Raw genomic sequence first — 21635 nt, forward strand, 5'->3', positions numbered from 1 at the left:
TTTATTTTGTTGTTCCATCTCTTTAGTTTCGTTTTCTACTGTGAAACAACGTGCCGGGTTAGTGTTGCCACTTTGTGGAACAACTGTTTACTGCAAAGCAAATTCAAAGCAAATTTTTTATGATGTCCTGATACGGAAAACCATGCAATTCAATAGGGTGTTCTAACTTTTTCAGATGACTGATAATGTGTTGATTATTGGACATAACATGAAACTAATTACTGTCTTATTGGTATCAGCCAGGATTTCAATATCACTGCATCCCCACTATATATAATAACATTTCGTGCTTCCTCCTGCAGGCCCCTCGACTTTTACATGGCAACCAATCTGCCCAGCTGATCCTTCAGGCAGCATTTCCCCTGCAGCAGCAAGGCACCTTTGCAGCCGCAACACAACAACAACAGCAGCAACAACTGCAGCAGCAGCAGCAACAACTGCAGCAGCAACAGCAACAGCAGCAACAACAGCTGCAGCAGCAGCATCAACAACAACAACAACAGCTGCAACATCAACATCAACAACAGCAGCAGCAGCTGCAGCAGCAACTGGCAGCTCACCGCTCAGACAGCATGTCGGACCGGTCCAAAGCGCCACCTCAGTAGCTGACCGCACATCAGGGACACAACAGAATCTCCACTGAGCAGTCCTGCAGGCTGGCGGGCTTCTGAGGGGGCTGTTTGGAGCTAAACAATAGCAGTATTTTGTACTGTACCCTCTCAGATACCCTTCCATTGCTTATAGGTGAAGGGCCAGACCTAAACGGGTGTCGTTTTTTCACCCCGTGCCCTCTCCGACCTATAGGTAGTTGATCAACCAGCTGCTTGCACTGAATTCTGGGAGAGGTCCGACCACGAACGCCGAACTTTCTGCTGGCTGGCGAGGAAGCAGTGGCGTCTGGTTTTCCGCAAACCGTCTCCACCACAATAACCGCGTCCCCTTTGTCTCGTATGCCCAGTGTGTGCCGTCATCCCTCTTTCACAGGTTTAATTTATACAGAACGAGCCGCAGCGAAGGCTTCAAGACTTGAAGTTGCGCAGGACAAATGGCACCTCTCTCTTTCTCTTGACCTCTCTTTCTCTTCCTCTTCCTCTTTCCTCCTCATTTTACTTGTCGCAAGTAATTGAGTCAGAAAATATTTTTAAGAATGTCACATGGATTCAACTTTTATTGTACAGTTCACCTGTAAAATAATGTGTAAATATATGGACAAAAGGAAAGAGAAACTAATATTTTATATGATGCATGAGACGAAAAGCGTAATCTGTTATTTGTAGCTTTGAATATACTTTTTTTCTAATATTCAGAGGAAAAAAAGCAAAACTTAATACACATAATGGCTGATCTCTTCACAGACTTCCTTTTTCCAGTGGGATGGGGGTGAGTGTGTGTGTATGTGCTTGCGCACATGTGTTCGTGTGTGTGTGTGTGTCTGCCAATGCTGGATCCACAGATCGTGTCACAGTTGGTTTAAAATGGCCTTCGTGTTTTAGTAAAACTGTTAAAGGAACAGGCAATCTTTATATATTTTACATTGTGTTATACACCTTAGTAATAGCAAAAAATAGGTATATTTCAGAGAGATGTTTTACATTTGTAAATAGTTTAAAGAGAAGGCTTCAGATTTAGTATATCATGCGATTAGGCAAAAAAAAAAAAAAAAGTAGGAAATGGCGCTTCGACTGTTTAGCGCAGAATCATTACAGCTGGCAGCGGCCTTGTGGCATTCACTATTATGTACCGATGATAGCTACATACTCTGCCAAACTGGAACTGATGCTAAAAACAGCAGGGTTATGATGAGGAAAAATATAATCGCATAGTGTGTATGATCCTAAAGGATACAGGTAAATTAGCGTAAGGCTAAGCCATTGCTTCCTCTAGTTTTACAATGGTTTACATGGTTGTTTACACTGTTATACAGTGTTTTAGGTATGATTTACTAAATAGGTTTGACTAACCAGAAATATTTTACACAACCAAACTTGTTTATCATCTAGAGATAGTAAATTATCACACATTTGCACAGCTTTAATGCAGGAAAACTTTCACTTGCCTTTCTTGGGTCTCCGCTCGTTGACAAACGATGACATTTCAATGATTGCAACTTGACTTTGCAAACTGCTTCCACTCAGCTCTGGAAAAGCAGGAATGTATCGGTTCACTAGTACCTCTGTAACGCTGACATAGTCACTAGCAACTTCTAGCTCTTTGTCCAAAGCACAGAAAACAACCCTAATGTTGACAATCTGATTCTGTTTATTGGCCTCTGTAGTGTTACAATTAATTTGGTTGCTGATCAATTTGATATACTGATAAACTGTTGAACTGTGTCTTCAGGATCTTGAGATTTATATTTATGCTTGACAAGACGGTAATTGCTAGAATTAAAGCTTGCTCGATGAGACGTTGTTAGTGGTTAACCATCATGAATGTTCAAAAGTGATAATTATGTTTTCCTCTAGTTATGTATCTATGATGGATGGACCCCTTTTATCCTTACGAAGAAATCTTAAACTTCTTTTTTTTTTTTTTTATATAAAAGCTGAGAGTCACTTTTATCAACAGGTAGCACTTATGGATGACAGTTTTTGTATTTTATGTATTGATCTTGTTAGACAAGATCGTGTTATTAATTGTTTTAATTATTATTCTAATCATCAGAAGTTAGGGCACTGAGCAATATTGCCTCTCCAGGTTAGTACAAGTAGACAGGCGTAGTTCATTCCAATATTTTCCATATCAGACCTCACTATATATGAAAGTGCCAGTCAGAATGTTTGGTTTGTGTGGGATGTTAAAGCCAAGTGCTGGTCCAATCACGGTTCGTGTTGCAGTATCCACTCAATAGCAGAATAACTCATGTGATCTATGATAATGCAGTATGTAATCTAACTCATCCTATTGTTCTTCTACCCTTCCAGATGGTCCTACGGTATTTGAGGGTCATTAATGTGTTGGTTTCTGTGGTCGTGTAAAAGTAATGGATGGCTGTTCATTTCAATTCCACAGAAATTTTATGGCGGCATGGCTAGAATGAGCAAGGCGAGATTATTGATTGAATGTAAAACTGTCACTTAGCTTTATAGTAACATTTAAAGAAAATTTTAAAGAGGAATATATTGAAAATTAGATGTTCTTATTTTTCTACGGCAAGGTCAGAACAGAGAATTTATGCAGATAGACTATAGTTGATGTATAAAACAGCTGTTATACACCTTTTGGTAGGAAAGGGAAGAGAAAATTAAGCTTACTCCATATTGTAACCTCAAATGAAGGATTTAAACGAACTGTGACACACTGGAGGACCAGTTGAACTTTCTCCCCACAATGCAGTCAGATTAGGAAGTGGTTATTTAAAGGTTTTTGCCTGAGTAAGAGAGATCTTTGATGTTTGCTACAGACTCCTGCTTATGTTTTGGGGTACTTGAAGGTAATACCTTTTTTTTTTTTTTTTAAGAAATTTTACTTAAAAAGTATAGGACACCTATACAAATTCAGGCTCGGTCGAAAATGACCTTCTAGTGCATCCTCTCGCACCGTCATCAAATGTCAGTTGTTGACGCGTGATGTTTAAGAGTACAAGGGGTTGTTTTTCTGTTTTCTGCACTGATTTGTATTATGTCAGCCCTAAGGTAACAGAAATACTACAGCTTCCTCAAGTTGTTTCAGAATAATAGTAAGCCCACATCAATCTTGCCCCTCCTTTCTCTTCCTCACTTGGTCTTGTGATAGTGACCTCTTCAAAAACACACATTCTTCTGCATTTACACACACACACAAAACAGAACGATACAAAACGGTAATGTACCTCTGAAATGTCTGTGGTGCTCGATGCAACTCCATGTCAGCTGTCAGCGTTTTAACCCAAAGAGCTTTGAGAAAAGATGGGAGAACATGGCAAAATCCTGTTGAATTTGTTTTTGAAATTTTAAAAGCGCCCAGTGGAAAAGGAGGTAGTGAACCATGTTAAATGTTCTGTAGTTCTGATGTACGCACTAGAAGTTCTGAATGTCTATCAGTGTTCTCTTGCTATCATTTAATCTTTGTACGTGTGATGTTCTTTGCAGAGCACTTGTGTTTGGCTCATGAAATGTATCTGGTCAGTACATGTTAATATGGAGGAAAAATAGCTAATTATTTAATTATACCTATAAATAGGTTTAAGCTCTCACCATTTGTTAGGTTTCAAATTTTAATCCTCCAACAGGGGCTATCAGAGCATAGCTCTGTTTTCCTAAACTCAATTAAAAAGAAATAGATCTGTAATATCAGAAACCAGTGTGCTGTATTGGGTTCATTTTGTGAGCCAGGCCATTCTTACATTTAACAAAGAAATAATGGATCCTTTTTAAACAAACAGTGCCGTTTACTCCCCTTATTCAATTTTGAAAATAAAATTATTTAAAAAAAAATATATATATATATATACACACACATTGTCATGACTGTTTTTATATACTTTTCGGTGTGATTGTTTTCCTCTAAATAAGTTTAATAAATCAGATTTGTGTTTTGGTAGAAGGGATTTTTCCAGTTGAGTCAATTGACTGATTTGTTCAAGTACAGATTCAAATCACCTTTGTTGCTAGGAGACGATCACCAAATCTGAACCCTGCCTTCCTTTGGAACGATTTTCTTTTGGAAAACCGACGAACTAACATTCTGTTAAAAATATAAGTTACTAAATTATAAACTTCTTGTTAATGAACTGTTGTATAACAGCAACATCGCACCGATAATTGTGTTTTTTCAGAGAGGCTGCATGCAGGCTACTTGCTCTCGCGCTAACTACTTGAATTAGGCTACCTAAGCAATGAACAACCTGGATGAGAGCAGAATTCATTATCATTAGTTATCGGTTTCAAGGTAACGTTAGTCAAGTACAGATTTTTGTCAAATTAAAGTGATATCGTTTGTATCAGAGGCGTCATTCCCATTCAAAGATCTTTGAGCCAAGAGGATTTTGAATGCAGCTTCCAAAAGACAAAAAAAAAAAAAAATAGCCGGTTAATATTTTCTATATTTAATACAATCACACAGGCGTGATTAGATCGTTCAGTACGTCTATCATAAGCTGCTAAACTCAAATCTGCGTTCGCTGGCGCTGAGTGTTGCCGACACATCGGATTCGGGTTGACGATTCCCAGCCCAAAAACTCACCAGAACCCGCCCACTTCAACAAAAACCAGCCCAAAAATTTAACTGCCAAAATAATGTGATATAATTTTATTGCCATGTCAATCAAAGTTGATAAAGACCATTTTATCTCCTTAAAATAAAATGATGACAAAATAAAATAAAGATAAATCAATTTCACAGGAATACAGGGCAAATGTGTTGAAGGGAGACAGAAAATATGCTTCAAAGTGGCAATCAAGAAATTAACGATGACTTTAACCCTCGGAGAAACACATGCATCATGTTAAATGTCCACAGTAAGAATAAGCTAATTTTTGTGCAAAAAGTTCACAATAAAGTGATCAGAAAGCAAATTAGCTGGCATTTACTCTAGTTCATGCACACACCTGCGACAGCCAAAAACGTGTTATTCATTACTGTATGATAATCTGACAGCAAAAATAAAATGACAATTAACTACAATAATGCGCTTACCTTTGTCTTGTGCTTTATCTTCAGACAGCTACAGCACGAATTTCATGAACATAATGCAGTTTGCACAATCAAAACTGTTCAAGTCCAGCAGCTGCAATGCCGAGGAGAGTCTGGACGGTTTAAAAGATGGTCTGATGCAGGACAGCATCGTATAGTTCCATATTCAGTTTTGATTTGTATTAAATCATTCAACTGTTCTCTTAATTCAGTTACAATTATATTTAGAAGTCTTCTATTCTGTAATGTTGTGAGATTTGATCGTGTAACTTATATTTAGGCCACTTTGCCATCGCAATCACTTAAATAAAATTAATGAATGAATGTATAGCTAAATTTTGCCCTCACCAACATAAAAGATGGTAAATTGATTGACAAGTCTCTGTTAAACTGAAGGGTTGCATTAAGAAAAATGATGACTGCACTACACATTATTTCACTGTGATACTTTGAGCTCGAACATATTAAAATAACATGACTAAAGAGCTGATTGGGCTGCTTTTAATTTTTTTAAAACAGCGCAGATTTTGTCTAAAGAAGTTAAATTGGGAGGCAACCCGCCCAATCTGGCAACACTGGTTTGTACAGCGCTGTATTATAGTAACCAATCACACACGATTGTGCTGTTGAGCGATGGATGCAATGACCAATCAGAGGCGTTCAGGAGTCATCGTTAAAATGCCGGTCTTTCTTCACTCGCTCGCTGACTGAATACCTCTTTCTGGTCAATTTTCTCGTCAGAAGTGCAAATGTAAGAATTTGTAAGATATTAATTTTAAACAGCTTCAGTGATTTTAATGGGAGTTTTTGAGAGTGCTTGAACTCTAGACTCAGTGAAAATGTTCTTTGCTCTTTTTCTGTACAATGAAAGGATTTAGTAGCCTAATGTTTTTATTCACATTAACGTTCAGCGTAAAATTCACATTAAATATAATGTCAGTCGTATTAAAAATATGTTATGGCATGACATCCATAAACAGACAGGTTTTTATGCATAGTTAATAGATTACATTATTAGGTTACTTTGACCATCGCCCGCTATAGATCAACATAATCTATAAAGGTGAGAATCAAGATATTTCGTGGTATAGTTAATGCGTTTGGGAATGTTTCGAATAAAAATATAAAAAAAATGCTTAAAATTAACCTAAAATGCAATATAATAAGCCTAATTAGGGATCGTAAATATCAATTTCCAAAAGCTTAAACATAAAATAACATTTTAATTACTGTATAAATTGTAATTACTGCCTATACTCACAATTAAAGAAAATGAAAAGAATGCAACCAGAAAATGAAAAAAGTCCCATGTTTCCATTTAAAAAATCTGCTCACCACCAGTGCTTCTGAAGAACTAAGAAATGTCTGTAATTCATCACGTGCAATTAATCGTTTTCAAGCTCAGAAAAATAATATGGGCATGAGGAAAAATCTCTGAATTAAATAAATATACATATTTACAGTGGTCCCAAAAAGTAGAATGTCTTGGCCACATAAATGTATACTGGTATCTATGATCTAAGTGGTATTTAAATATAGCACAAGCACACTTTTAAAAAGTGTAATCAATGATTTGATTTTTTGCCTCTAATGCAGTGTGTGACTTGTGGCCTCAAAACGAGTTTTTAGATACTTTTCTTTTTTTTTAGAAACATCTTTGAAAAATGTGCTTCATAACATTGTGGGGTTATTACATTTTTTTTTTCCTGCACTGTGAAAAAATAACCACAGCTGAGACTGACCTTTTTATTCAATATTTACAGGAATAACATTTTTGCAGTTCTTCTATAAGTTCAATCAGCACTCTCTCCAAAGTTAGCCCGTCAAATATTGACAATGTCACCCTGAAAATGTAAAAAAAAACCCAACAACTAAATATCCTTCTCAACAGAAAAATCAACCACTACAAAATATCAATATCTGTGCTCCATAGTAGAATAAATAAAAACCATTCGGAAAGAAAACGGCAGACTTAAGAAATTATACTCTTCCTTCACAAGGAGACAGCAAATGTATGCTGTGCCCTTCTTTCAGGGGAGCCTATGAAAGCATGACTTTCCCTAACACTTCATGACCAGTGAAGCAGAAGCACAAATGACCAATAAATACCGTGACTGGGTTTAAAGGCCACATGTGATGTAGTAATCAGATCTCACATAATTCCATACTACATTTAAAGCCTTTGGTAATATGGTATGAATAAAGGACTAACCATTAACAGGCAGTTTAGACACCAGGCAGTTCCTATAGCTCCTATTATTCAGCATTCAATTCAGTACTATAGTTTGTTATTGATGAAGGAATTGTGACTGCTATATTGCCGAGGCTCTTACCCACTAAATACTCCTGAGACGTGAGTAGATTTACCGCTGTGCAGTGGGTGAGTGACAGTGCTTGATCTGCTTTTAGTTTTAGAGCTGTTGTAGTCAAATAAGACTGGAGCCAGGCCAGTAATTGCCCATAGCACACTGCTCAAACAGAGGTAAAACTATGTAGAAACAAGATTCGTGCTTTGTTATTTAAAATGTTATTATGTGCCGGACAAACATCTGGCAAGTTGAAGTAAACTGTTAGGCGGCATACAGGAGAAATATTATGATCACCTAAAAACAGAACAGTGTCTGGTTGAAAGTAAAGAAAGACAAAAACAAGGAGGGATTAAGCTAAAAACTGAAATGCTCATCAAGACATGAACAGTAAATAGTTTTTCATTCATTCATTCAGTCAGTCATACTTTACACAAACAAAAGAGATTAACTCAAACATATAAACAAGCCAACTGCAATCTTGCGCAGTCTCTCTCTCTGTTCCACTTGTTCTGGGTTGTATATATACAAAATGAAACCAAGAGTCGGTTCTTCCATCAGAATCCAGAATCGGGCTTGATAAAGAGGGCAGAGAATGCAAAGGCAAGGAAAACGATTCCACCAATGATTGTAACTGTAGAGATAACAACAGGCAGTATCAGCAAATAAATCTGGATATAGGTCAGTGCTTATGCAAACCAACAGAACATGATGTACTGCAGGGCTGGGCAATATATCGCATGCATCTCATCAGTAAAGCCGGTTCCTTGATTAGCGGTAAATCTCCATCACCTGTTTCAAATGGAGAGGCATTTAATACACAGAGCTGTAGTTCACTGGCAAGCTAAGCAATATCGCGTTCATTATCGAAGGTGATTCATCTGCGATAATGAACGCGATATTGCGTAGCTTGTCAGTGATCTACGGCTCCGTGTTTTAAATGCCGCTCCATTTGAAACAGGTGATGGAGATTTACCGCTAATCAAGGAACCGGCTTTACTGACGAGATGCATATGCATATCGCATGAGATATATTGCCCAGCCCCAATGTACTCTACTAAATGACTCCGCCTCACCGGTTCTTACGGAGATCTTCTGAGCCACCATCCTTCCACCGATAACAGCCAGGCCTGTGCACAGACAGTGTCCCAGTGTCCCCCCAACTGCTACTCCAAATGGATCCTGCAGCACAAAACCGGCCAGTTATTCACAGTAACATCACTAAAATCATTTGCTTACTGCTACTATTGAGCTTTATAGAGTGCTGGAATATGTATATAATATTAAATAATTACATTTAATGTAATGAAGCTTAAAATTAATTTTTATGAGCTTTAGGAATATTTAAAATGGTAATAAGTGACAAAGTATGTTTAAAGTTAATTACTTCTAAAATATAATTTAGAATAAAATGTATTTAAACTTATGGTATAATATAATATATAATATATCCAGGCCATTTTTTATGCATTGCAAAATAATTTCATGAACATTAAGAATATTCAAAATGGAAAAACATTACAAGAAATATTAGTAGAAATTTATTTTAAAATTAAATAGAAATAAAACCAGATCTCATTCATTAAAAAAAACTAAATGCAAAATACAGTTTAATTGATTTATGAATATTTAAAATGCTAAAAAGCGGCAAAGTATTTTTAGTTAAATTTAATTACTTATAAAACATAATTCAAATTAAATGTCTAAACTGATTAATTATAATTAAATTAAAATACATCTCATCTATATTATCAATTTATTACAAAATGCAAAATTAATTTTCATGGGTATTAAGAATATTTAAAATGTTAAAACGTGAGAAAGTATTATCAGTAAAAGTTAATTACTTATAAAATATAATTTAGAATAAAAGTCTTAAAATTTATAACAAAAACAAAAGCAAGCAAATAAATAAAATCTCCCATCCAGGTAAGCAATTTTGAAATGGTAAGAAATCAAATTTAGAATAACAGTCTAATTTTGGATCCTGTGCACATACCTCTCTTGCAGCCAGCACAATAGTGGCAAGCTGAGAGCGGTCGCCCCACTCTGCGAGGAAGGTGAGGGTGAGTGCCTGAATGAATATCGGTGAAATCACGCTAGGACATCTTTTCTGAGGTAATATGCTTGCCGCCGTCCCCCCTTCCACGTCAGGTGCGCCGTTGGCTAGCTTATAGCGCTGAAGCTATGAGAGGACAGGGAATCAATCCATTAAAGGCAAGATAAGATGCTTAAATTGTGCAGGGGATGTTATTTAGCCACACCTGTGAACAAACATACTTTTGTGTGAACAAAAAGCTTTTACCTCTTCATCCTTTTTCTTTATCTCAGCCTGGACCTCCTCCAGCTCCTCTTGCCCTTCATCAGGACTCATCCTAAGTCCCTCCCTCAGCATCCTCACACCAAATATGGCAAACAGCGCTGTTGATATGTAGTAGGTGTAGATCCGTGGGATAATGGTGGTGGCATAACCAAACAGGACTAATGAGAAGACAGACAGAAAAATAGGTCATTCTTAATTATTTATGAATAACACATGGTAGATAAACACTCTGTTAATGCATTAGATTTTAAGAACATAGAAAGACAAACGCAGTAGCCTAATTGCTGAATTATGAGCAAAAATATAACCCTAATAATTATATAAGACAGTGGTAAAGAGAGAAAGGCCTGTCGATAGAAGTCTTTTACACCAGTTCTGCATGATGATGTTGTTTTAGACAGATGAATGAATTATATCCTGTATATATCTCACAAAGCTTTAATTGACACTGTATGTACTAGATGAGAGAGATATGAAAGACAAGAATAGGAACCCAGAAAAAAATAAAGTGACAATCTGAAAAAAACTAGTCATATAAGCAAGATCCAATCAAATTTAGGACATTTAAAAGTTGGAAAAATTACAAAGATTATGACAATTTCTAGCCTTTAAACATTAAAATCAAACCAAAAATGGTCAGAATGGGTAAAATGATTGCAAATTTAAAAAATTAAGCTTTCACTCAGTAGGGACTAGCTAGTTTGTTTTTTAGACCAAATATTATTTTGTAACTACTGATTACTTATTTATATTATTGTGTAACTTTAATGGTTAAACTATTCATTATAATTTTACATTTTAATTGAGGTCAAGACCTCAGAGGTGGAAAGGACAATATCGCTGTTTTAAGGAGGTGGGTCTTGATTTTGTTCAGAACTAGCTTCTTTTAATGCTAGGTTCATTTTATGTCAGATAACAGTTTATTCAACTTATGTAAAACATACAAACATTATGGATGTCTAAAAGTCACGTGACACCAAAAGTCTTAGGTATTGGTGAAAAGTGGAAGATGAGATATGATGCGAAGCATATCAACTTCTGAACATGATTTAAAAAGTAAAGGTGCATTTGAACAACCTACCTGACAGACACGTCATGAGTCCCAGAGCCAACATGGCGCCTACCAAAACAGTGAGGCGATTGTAGCGCATAGCCATGATGGCTGCGATGAAGAACGTCTTGTCTCCCAGTTCAGAGACGATGATGACTGAGAGGGCTGCCACAAAGGCATGAATAAAGCCCAGGTTTCCCTTATTGGGTACATCGATACTCACTTCCGGGCCGGGTGCGTGACCGGTGGTTGCCTTCTGCTGCTGGACAGTAATTATGATTCAGATGTTAGATCAATTAATAGTAAAAATTATACAAGTTTTACAAGCAACACATTTATTCAAAATATGGAGCAATTTAAATATTTACAACATTTAGAGATACAGTTCTGCATTTTAATAATATACTGTATGTATTTTATCTATAAAGCAAGGATTAAAGTATGGAATATATGGGGGTACAAAACAGCAGCTCTAGAGATTTTGTTAACTACTGCAGCAGTATCATTGCTTATTCATCCAGTATTCAACAGTTTGCCTGAAGAAATATATTGTAGAGTTAGACAGAAATGTTAAAAAAGAAGAATTGAACAAGAATGCTATGAATGTTCAACTTTCCATAATTTTCTCAAATGCTTCAAGTAATCCTATAAATTCAATCCACCAAGTTAACTTTTCAAATTTATGCTATTTTTATTTTATATATGCGTGCTGTGAATGAATGTCATGATGATACTACTTTCACTTAGATTGATAGTTTTCAGCCTTTTTTTAATCCAAGGCCCCCTCGATTATCAGATATAATATTTGACAGCCCTCCTAAGATGATATTTATCTCTGTGAAAATAAAACAAATAACTGAAGATATGATGTCAATTAAAATATTCAATCAGTTTAACTGATTGTTATTATAACTAAATATAAAGAATTGCTAGACTTAAGCCTATTTGGGGCACCTTGGAAGTTTGCTTGAGATCAGTTTACCATGTTAAAACTTAAGAAATGCAGCAACAAAACCACATACAAACTCTGATTACAGATCGATGCACTTGAGTTTTCATTTGATCTGCTATCAAGCCCTCAAGTCAAAGCTTAATTTCAACGCCACAATGTGTCTCTGACCAATAAAATGTCTTATTCATCCCGCACTTCATGTTTGTGAAGGGTGGGCAAACTCCTAACATAATATAATATCAAAATATAATTATGTAAATTATTCAGCAGAATCTCCTGAATGATCCCTGACTGTCAAAACTACATTCAGCCTTGTAAGAGCATCTATTAGAGAGTAATCAAATTAGCCTAATTACCCGGCTACTTCCAGCACAAGTCCTCTTTGACACATGTAGTTTTAATAAACATTCTTACATGTATGTTATCTAGCAAAGATAATAAATGTTTAAGACGAACCTCCGCTGGCTTCTCCTCGTGAATGACTTTTTCTTCTTGAGTTGCTATAACTCCGGTTGAAAACAACACGACGCTCAGTAGAATCATGAAGCATATAGACCTGCCACCGCCATGCCGCTCGCCGGCCCGTACAGGCATCTTAAGGGCTGGCTAATACGGCTTCTGTTGTTATAATACTTAAGCTAATAAAAGCGCTAATTTATATACGTTAACGTTTCGCCGCTATGATCAGGCTAGCCCACCGTGGTCATCTTCGCGAGAGACTGATACCAGGACAAAGACAAACCTATTGGTTAAAAACTGACCGAGATTTGTTCAGATGGGAGATCGACGTGTACAGTCGAGACATACGTCACTGAAATTGAGGTAGACTATTGGTTGAAACTTCATTCGCAATGACGTATTAAGTACGCCTACAAGGTAGGTAGAGTTACAACGCAAAAGGGAAATATGAGATTAGAGATTTATATTCAGCTCAAATAATAATTTACGGACATGAGTTTGGCTCCTCTTTGTTACGGGGATTTTCACATTTCGAAATGTAATTATTAGAGTGGAAATGGTTGTAGGTATGGTTTGCTTCAGCCTTCAAGTGCAAATTCCATCTTGTTTACACCAAGTTCAAATATTATAGCTGGCTTAGGTGTATATAGAAGATAAATCTTTAGATCCTACCTTCCTTTACGATCGATACAACTTTGTTCATTTAAATGAGGAGTCATCTCAATTATCACCAGTAAAGTATGGATTACCACAAGGAGCTGTCCTAGGTCCTCTGCTATTTTCAATATACATGTTGCCCCTTGGTAATATTATTAGAAAATACGGGATTAGTTTTCATTGTTATGCTGATGATACTCATCAAGACCAGATGAAACTTCTTAACTAATCTAATAGATTGTGTAAAAAATGTAAAAGATTGGATGACCAATAATTTCCTCCTGTTAAATTCAGATAAGACAGGTGATATTACTTATTGGACCAAAAAACAGTACACAAAATCTCTTGGATTACAATTTGCAACTAGACGGATGCACTGTTACGTCCTCTAAAGTCAAAAATCTGGGTGTTATATGAGACAGCAACTTGTCCTTTGGAAATTATATTTCCTATGTTACAAAAACAGCATTCTTCCATCTTAGAAACATTGCCAAGCTTCAAAACATGTTACCTGTTTCTGATTCAGAAAAGCTAGTTCATGCATTCATGACCTCTAGACTGGACTATTGTAATGCACTGCTAGGTGGTTGTCCTGCATCTTCAATAAACAAGCTACAGATAGTCCAAAATGCAGCGGCTAGAGTTTTTACCAGGTTAAGAATATATGATCATATTATCCCAATTCTACAGTCTCTGCACTGGCTACCTATTCAGTTCCGTATCATTTACAAAATATTATTACTTGCCTATAAGGCCCTAAATGGTTTTGAACAATGAGGAGTACATAAACACTTCTATACACTGTTTTGCAATACTGATTTACTGATTATTGAAACTATAGTAGAAACTAATTCATATACTTGTAAAATCTTAATATTTTTAAATTCCCATTTCATTTAATCATTATTACCACTGTTGCTTAATCATTGATATTTTATAAATGTTAACCTTTCTGGATTTGTATTTGCTTATGGTTTGTCCTACATCCTCCTAATCCATATGCAAGTGCAAATAAAGAAAAACAAACAACAACACTGTCATCAATTGATCAGTAGCAAAAAATATGTCTTTCAATTGATTCTCTTTTTAAACAAGACTAAATTCTATAAGCCGGGGAAGTTAATATGTGGTAAAAGCCACTTCCTTTTTAAGTCATTTTTGCTGACATCTCACAGTAACCAAGAGTCTTAGCAAGCAGCTGCTGTCAATCACCATCTGAGGTCAGTCTGTGTCAGGGCAACGGTCCATTTCGGTCATGTTGTGTGTATTTCCCTCCTTGCACTGAGCCTTACACATTAAACATGCATGATCAGCTGTTCCCATTTAAAAGAGAGGCATTAAAGTTATCTATGTTTTTGTTTAGTTAATACTTTATTAGTTTGATTCTTATTTCCATATAAAAGAGCTTATTACATAAAAATCACAGGACAAAAGGAATAAAAGCTTTGCGTTGAGGTGGATAAGACTCAAACTTGCTTCTGTAGTACTCATGACAGAGCTGTGCAGCCAGTGCCTGGTTACAGAGTACATACAATACCACCAGCCACCAGGTTAGAGAATTGCAGCCACAACAAACACTCATGGCAACATAAATCAGAAGCTCAGCCAGGTAATGCGGACAAGAGACCAGCTCAAACCAGCCCCCGCATGGCATCTTGTGGGCCAGGGTTTCTACTTTACCTATATTGGATAGAGGGAACAAAGATTTAATATTTGTAAATAAAAAAAATTCCCAAGGAAACCCCAATGGCTTTCTACCTGAGCTGTCAGTCCTCATCTTGGCCAGCAGTGAGAGGGTCCGGTTCTGGAGGAGTGATGCCCAGATGAAAAGAAGAGTCCCAATTACATGATGCCATGTGAGCTGATTAACAAGAGACCCTGGTATTGCAGAGACAAATACACAGACAGTATAATTCAGGAAAATGTTCAGCTACATTTGGGCTGATAAATACTGAAATATTTTTGGTCAAGTTAACATGGATTAGATTTTGAGTTTTCAATTTGGAGGTGCATTTTAGTCGAAAAACAATGTGACAAAATGATGAAAGGATCGGAACCAGGAAACTGTACTAACCTGATTGTGGCAGAGAGGAATTTATACACAGCACAGTTAGTCCAAGTAGGACATAGTAACCCAAACCAAATGCATACTGGACTACATGGATCACACCATTAGAAAATACGCTGACAAACAGGCACTCCAATAGCCGTCTAAGAGAGTGGACCCAGAGTAGCACTTGTAAAAGCAGAATGGAGAGATGTAACTCTGAAAAGCACAAATAAGCAAGCATGTTGTGAATATTCTTTGCAAGGTAAATTTGCATTAAAGCAGAAAAATAATAAAAAAATACAGGATCTCCATTACACAGTGTATATACAGAGCTTTCAGATTTTTTCTCTGATTTTGTGACTATATTATCACGATTTTACTATAGTAACACACTGGTTGCCATTGTTTAAAAGAAAGATGAAGTGGAGAAGAAGAAAAAAAACATTCTTTGTAATTTGAAGTACCGTTCCAGGCAGCTCTAGGTCTGCCAGTCAAACACCAAAGCGCATCCATTAACCAATCAGGGAGAGCCTCATTCATGACGACAGAACGCAAGGAGAATAGTAGGAGGAGCCCATTCCACATGACAGACACCGCATAGAAATGACAGAAACACCTAAAGACAACATCAGAGAAAAATGTTTCCTGCATTATCGCCTTGACATGCTCAGACCATGATATCTGGGGAATATACAGAGCCACATAAAACTACATTGAATCCCGAATCACCTCTTTGATATGTCAAAAACGAGCTGCCAGTTTGAGCGCTTGATGTGTTCTTTAGTTTTCCCATATCGGATTAAATCCTGAAACACGCGCTCGAGGCTGCGAGGCAGTTTCAATGAACATTTACAGAGACCAAAGGCTATTAGAAAACACAGAGCCAACATAAACCATATAATATGAACTATTGCTATAGAGCCGAGCATCGCAGCAGCGTCGTACTGTGGTCCGCTCGTGTAAAGATACCAGAGGAAACAAATACCTGATATTCTAGGTTCCACTCATTCAGGGATTTGCTGATAGACACCACCGCTCCACGGTCAGGTAATGTGCCATGATAAAACCCACAAAAAGTATGTGGCATGTCTCAATATATACTAAATCTTTTTAACATCTACAGCTAGTATCCATGAATATGAACGTTTCATTAAAACTACAGAGCTTTCTCTGTAGATCATACAAACGTGGAGAAACAGCTGTCACGACGCATGTAAAAACAGTATACCATATGTTTCTAAACTATTTATTGGTTAAAACGTCCATTCAAACCGTCATTGTATAATATACATCTTTAAAATGTAGCTTCAAAACCACCATTTGCAGATCTACCTATGAACACAAGGGGGCAGCAGGCAAAATATAATAATAGTCTACTCTCAGAAATTAATTCAATTGGTTCATTGAATGAACTGGTTTGAGGACGTTTTGCTTTGACTCATTATAGTATGTACACATAACTATGGGAGAGAGTGGGGTAAATTCTGGCACATTTTACTAAATTTGTTCTCTAGGCAATGAGTTGGTAAAACTGCGTCAGGACGTCTACTATAAAACCAGAGGAATAGAAGCAGCATAGAAATAGGGTATGACATGAGTGTTCCAGTGACACAACTTTGTATTATAGTAGTTCTGCACTTGACAATTTTTTAAGACGCTTTGTTTTTTGTTTTTATTTACACACTCGAGCCGTCAAACTGTTGTATGAAATCAAAATCACACTCACAGCCGTGCAATATGGCTCCATATCAGATTACCTACTGTACTCGGCCTGTGGCCTCGTGGATTTAAAAGTGTTTTTGGAGTTAATATTTCACTCATTATCTTTTACAATTAATGGGATTCTGATTTATAACAGGATGTTTATGCTTGCTTGCACAGTTTGTCTGCCAATGCAAGGAAACCTCATTCCCCACATGAGCTATTAACTAGGCTATACCATGTGTTCAGTCAATAAAAGAGTGTGTGTGAAAGAAAGTAAACCAAAGCCTCTAAAGTATTTGACTCCAGGATGCCTCATAGAAAAGGCAGGTTTCCTATCTGAGGATGTGTGCAGTGTTTCCTGCCCCCTCCCGACTCTTCCTAACTGCCCCCAGTGCTGGAACCTCATTAGGCTCCCTTCTGACACGCTTATTGTCACTCTTCTTCTCTTTCCATCCTTTTATCCCCCTGCTCATCCATCCACGCTACTTCTCCACCCATTTCTCAATGGCCTCCTTGCATCTTCCGCTTTGCATTCCACAAACACTTAAACACACACACACACACACACACACACTATCCCAATTTCTAAAAATACCCTGGATTTATTTTTCACTCTTCTCTTGCACTGTATATGGCAATTCATCTATCCATCCATCCATTCATTCGTCAAACCGCTTTTCATCTGTATGGTCATGGGATGGAACTGCATGATTATTTCTAATTATTAACTAAATAACATGATCATTTGTGCTGCGCTTATTTTAATTATTTTCAGATATTAAGTCAAAATTACTCTTTAGTCACTCTGAGGTGGAAATGGGCTTCATTAAGGATGCACTACTAAAGACAGTTTATTTCAAAAGTTGATTGAACTATGCATGTAATATAGAAAACGTTTAGAAAAAATAAACGTTTAAGTAATTTACTATAAGCAACTATTAATTTAAAATATTTAGGACTTACAATGTCAAGTTTGAGGATGAGGATAGAAATGCCATGCTCATTTGTTAACTGGTTCTCATTTTAGACAAAACAATTCCACCTTGATACCTGCTACTATGGGTATCACAGCTAGACTTTACTTAATTGTGGACTAATATTTTCATAATTCAATGTATTTATGAAATGTAAATATTGTAATACCTTACCTAAGGGGACAGTCTGAGTATGAGAAAGCTATAAAGGTTAAGAACATATATTTTTAAACATACACATTGGAGAAGCATTGTGGCTGGGACAAAACCCATAATCCCTTGCATTTGAATAATTACATTTTGTGTGTTTGGTCAAAACAAAGAGAATTATGAGGATGTGTGCATTTCATTGTCATTTAGAATTAAATAAATGATTTATTTTGTGTTTTTATGCTTTTTTATTATGTGTATGTTTATTTGCGTTTGAAGTCAACATTAGCATGATTCATGTTCATTTTGATTAGGTGTATACATTTATTTGAATGTGTTCATCAACTACCAGCTGTTATAAAGTTCAGTTTAGTGCATGGACTTCAGAGCCACGCTGTTGTGGAAACTTGTTTCGTAAAGTTAAAGTAGTTTATCCAACCCTCCATTTAAAATTTAACAAATACGTGTTGAAGAAAATTAGTTGACTTTAACATAATATGTTGATTGATAGTGAACAATCAGGTTTCGATCTGGGGATCACACGTACACTCATTCTTCTACTGCAGATTGTCTCTTTACTCTCTTCACTATTTTCTGTCCCATATTTTATCTATAAGCCTATATTGATATTATATCTCAATCAAATGTGGAAAGAAAGCCTATCCCCAGCACACATGCATATCATTAAAAACGCTGGACCATTCACATGGTCTTGAGTTGTGATCTTTAGAAGAAAGATGTGTTAAAACAGTTTCTCCTAATTCTCTTAAACCGCTTTCTTTTAATGCCGTTTGTTTATATGACCTTTCAGAACGCTGCTTTTCCAAACCCATAAGTGCATATAAACATGGCAGGTATAATTGTGCATTTATATGTTTAAAAGTGGTAGTGCGGTTAGATTGGATTGATCATATTTCTTTCCCTCTCTATTGTCTGGTTGACTGTAGTTCTTTTTCCATGGCTATCCATTTGTTTTCTTTCCAATACTCAGCGCTGGTGACAGAGCAGGAACTGGCACGCCTTGGCCAACTGGGATGTGGTAGTATTCAATTATAATATCATGCTTAAAAATAACAATAAAGAAAGAGACAAATATGTATATTTTTAAATTACACAGAGTCAGGTCAGAAATTGAAACCTAAAAGGAGATTTCGAATGGTTTTAAAGTTGAAGTGTGTACTTCCGTGTCTTTTCTGTCACCAAATGACATAAGTTTGATTATTTCAAATTGGTTTGCAAAACTCTTCACCTAACTTCCATTGGTTTTGGATTAACAAATATTCCACCCCAAACACAAAATTAAGCTCAAATAAACAATTCTTGTGTTTGAATATGTCTATGTCCATATGTAGTAGGCAAAAACAGTATGTGACATGAGTCGTATGTCTGAAGTTACAGTTTTCACAAAACAGTAGGTAAAAAGTTCCCCAGATAACTTGCTACTTATAGTGAGATTCTGAAGTGAGCATTCAATGGGCAATTTACTATGAGGCCACAGCAGAGGAGTTGTGAATGGCAATGAAGAGATGCCACAGTGAAACCATGGCGGATGTAGTACATCCAAATTTCATTCATCCTATGCATAAGCAAGTTTCAAACCAAAAGTAGCACCTACTATGCATGTGATTTCAAACTACTGTAATATTGGCTTACTTATAGCTTTCTTATGAAACTGTGATAGAAGAAAGTATTTTAAAATCAAAGAAATGTATCTATCTGTCTATAGATCTCGTAATATTATTAGCATCTCATAATATTACATGAACTTATGGTAGCATAATAAATTACCAACACAAAGAGGGCTTTTCCATGCCCTCCGAGTCCGAAAGATAGGAAGTGCTCTCTTTTTCCTGATCCCCTGCTCAGAGGGGGAAGTGTTTTAGGTGCTACGACTCCCTGCAGAAATGACCAGGACAGGAAACATGTGGTGGTTGGAGACTCAAACTCTAACCCTTTCAATCAAACCCCCACCTGAAAATGTTTCTACCAACAGTAACTAAAAAGAGACTAAATGAGCATGCCAACTTTGAAAGTATAAAGGCCCAGAAATGTTTCTGGTCTGCTTAGACAAGGTTCATTTCACACAAAACCAAGTCAGTTTTGTGATTTATGAAATATTAAAGATGTGAATCTATACCTATTTATCAGATTACTTAAGAAATTATTTAACTGTATTTTTATTTTAAGACTTACCTGCACAGGTAAACCACTTTTTGTGTATTGTTTAGTATTCCTTTAATTAAGCCTCCTATACATATGCTCAACATTTCACTGATTTATTAGTTGTCACACAGCAGTAGCATAATGGGGAAACGTTGCCATAGCTGTAAATGTTTAGCCACTGCCCATAAGAAATTGTGTAACCACTAAACAACCGACAGTTGACCCAAGGCCTGATATTGTCCATCACTCGTACACAATGCCTTAGTGCATTGTTTGCTTAGAGATGTCCTGTGTCATACGGCTTACTGTTACACAACAAATGATACACCCTCCCCATCATTTGGATCCACCCATATCCCACTGGCAGCTTCTCTGGGACATTCTATCTCAGCTTGCTAGAAAAACAAGGGAGGTTACCATTACTCTGCCAACCTCCTTACCTCCAGAGAGGGGGAGAAATACTATTAGTGACTGAAGTGCTGTAACACTTTACAGTACAGGAAACATGGCCACCCAGATTGTTTACAGACAATGGAATGGTCAAAGTGTCTACCTCTGCAAAATTAATCTTCTAGTGGTTTACAAAGTAGCCATAATGTAGCATTTCTATCAGTAAGTTACAGTGAGAGATGTCCAGATTGTAAAGACAGTTTTGTACATTTAGAAATGTAATTTATTCTAATTAAACTGACAAAAAGAAGAGAGAGAGAAAAAAAAACTCACTGTTATCTCAAAAAGTGTTGTTCAGATTCAAGTATCAGTTCATATTTTTTCTGTCTGTGAAAACCTCCGTTTTTAAATCAATGTCTGTAATTTGTTTGTCTGGCAACCACAATTGCCTTTGGCTCCTATAAGTTTAAAAGACATTTTAATTAAAAAATTAATAATAATAATTGTATAATTTTAAAAACTAAAATAAAGCAATAATGAAACTGAACTTACCTTCTTACGCCAACGAGACGTGTTTGCGAACGTTCGTTCCTAAATGTTCTCATGGTGGCAATTCGTAACAGTTTTACGTTTTGGCAAATTGATGGCAAAATTTGTATGAATTAATACCATCTTTCGTTTTTTTTTTTTTTTTTTGAGTGTTATATGTTTTATAAAACTGCACGAATTAATATAAAATCTCCAACTCATAAATGAAATAATTACAATTTATCATAAGTTCAGGATGTAGGCTATAGCCTATTTAACGCAAAACTTTTTCTTTTTTTTGTGTAGTTTTTTAAG

At 36.3% G+C, this 21635-nt stretch overlaps 4 protein-coding genes across 6 annotated transcripts in view; 1 reads left to right on the top strand and 3 right to left on the bottom strand.

Moving 5' to 3' along the window:
- Positions 1–1799, top strand: part of LOC306879863 (circadian locomoter output cycles protein kaput-like) — a 63541-nt gene extending 61742 nt beyond the window's left edge. For both annotated transcript variants that reach the window (XM_079433083.1, XM_079433084.1), the window contains exon 24: positions 303–1799. In XM_079433083.1, coding sequence (XP_079289209.1) covers positions 303–605 — 303 coding nt within the window. In that variant the 3' untranslated portion in view covers positions 606–1799. The remainder of the gene's footprint in view (positions 1–302) is intronic.
- Positions 1–21635, bottom strand: part of LOC306880185 (creatine kinase B-type-like) — a 985569-nt gene that overhangs the window by 730608 nt on the left and 233326 nt on the right. The gene's annotated exons all lie outside the window — the stretch shown is intronic.
- Positions 7347–13058, bottom strand: LOC306880025 (putative divalent cation/proton antiporter TMEM165). 2 transcript variants are annotated; one of them, XM_079433294.1, is made up of 6 exons: positions 12702–13058; positions 11324–11552; positions 10225–10400; positions 9919–10104; positions 8996–9101; positions 7347–8553 (listed from the first exon to the last, which is right to left on the bottom strand). In XM_079433294.1, exons 1-6 carry the CDS (start codon positions 12837–12839, stop codon positions 8477–8479), a joined length of 912 nt encoding a protein of 303 aa, XP_079289420.1. In that variant the 5' UTR covers positions 12840–13058; the 3' UTR covers positions 7347–8476. The 2 variants fall into 2 exon arrangements, with proteins under 2 accessions (XP_079289420.1, XP_079289419.1); XM_079433293.1 differs by having other exon boundaries at positions 11324–11555; positions 12702–13049.
- LOC306880146 (polyprenal reductase-like) lies at positions 14723–16366 on the bottom strand. The gene is made up of 5 exons (XM_079433476.1): positions 16141–16366; positions 15876–16027; positions 15436–15627; positions 15120–15239; positions 14723–15041 (listed from the first exon to the last, which is right to left on the bottom strand). The coding sequence occupies exons 1-5, from the start codon at positions 16338–16340 to the stop codon at positions 14782–14784; spliced, it is 924 nt and encodes a 307-aa protein (XP_079289602.1). The 5' UTR covers positions 16341–16366; the 3' UTR covers positions 14723–14781.

The sequence above is a fragment of the Barbus barbus genome (genome assembly GCF_936440315.1).
Source record: "Barbus barbus genome assembly, chromosome: 14".
NCBI lineage: Eukaryota > Metazoa > Chordata > Actinopteri > Cypriniformes > Cyprinidae > Barbus > Barbus barbus.

Coding starts and splice junctions, on each gene's coding strand:
- LOC306880146 (XM_079433476.1), bottom strand. CDS start 16,340: ATGCTCGGCTCTATAGCAATAGTTCATATTATATGGTTTATGTTGGCT. Junction 15,628..15,875: donor ACCTAGAGCTGCCTGGAACG/GTACTTCAAATT, acceptor TGTGCTTTTCAG/AGTTACATCTCTCCATTCTG. Junction 15,240..15,435: donor TTCCTCTCTGCCACAATCAG/GTTAGTACAGTT, acceptor CTGCAATACCAG/GGTCTCTTGTTAATCAGCTC.
- LOC306880025 (XM_079433293.1), bottom strand. CDS start 12,839: ATGCCTGTACGGGCCGGCGAGCGGCATGGCGGTGGCAGGTCTATATGC. Junction 11,556..12,701: donor ACGAGGAGAAGCCAGCGGAG/GTTCGTCTTAAA, acceptor ATTACTGTCCAG/CAGCAGAAGGCAACCACCGG. Junction 10,105..10,224: donor TAAAGAAAAAGGATGAAGAG/GTAAAAGCTTTT, acceptor GTCCTCTCATAG/CTTCAGCGCTATAAGCTAGC.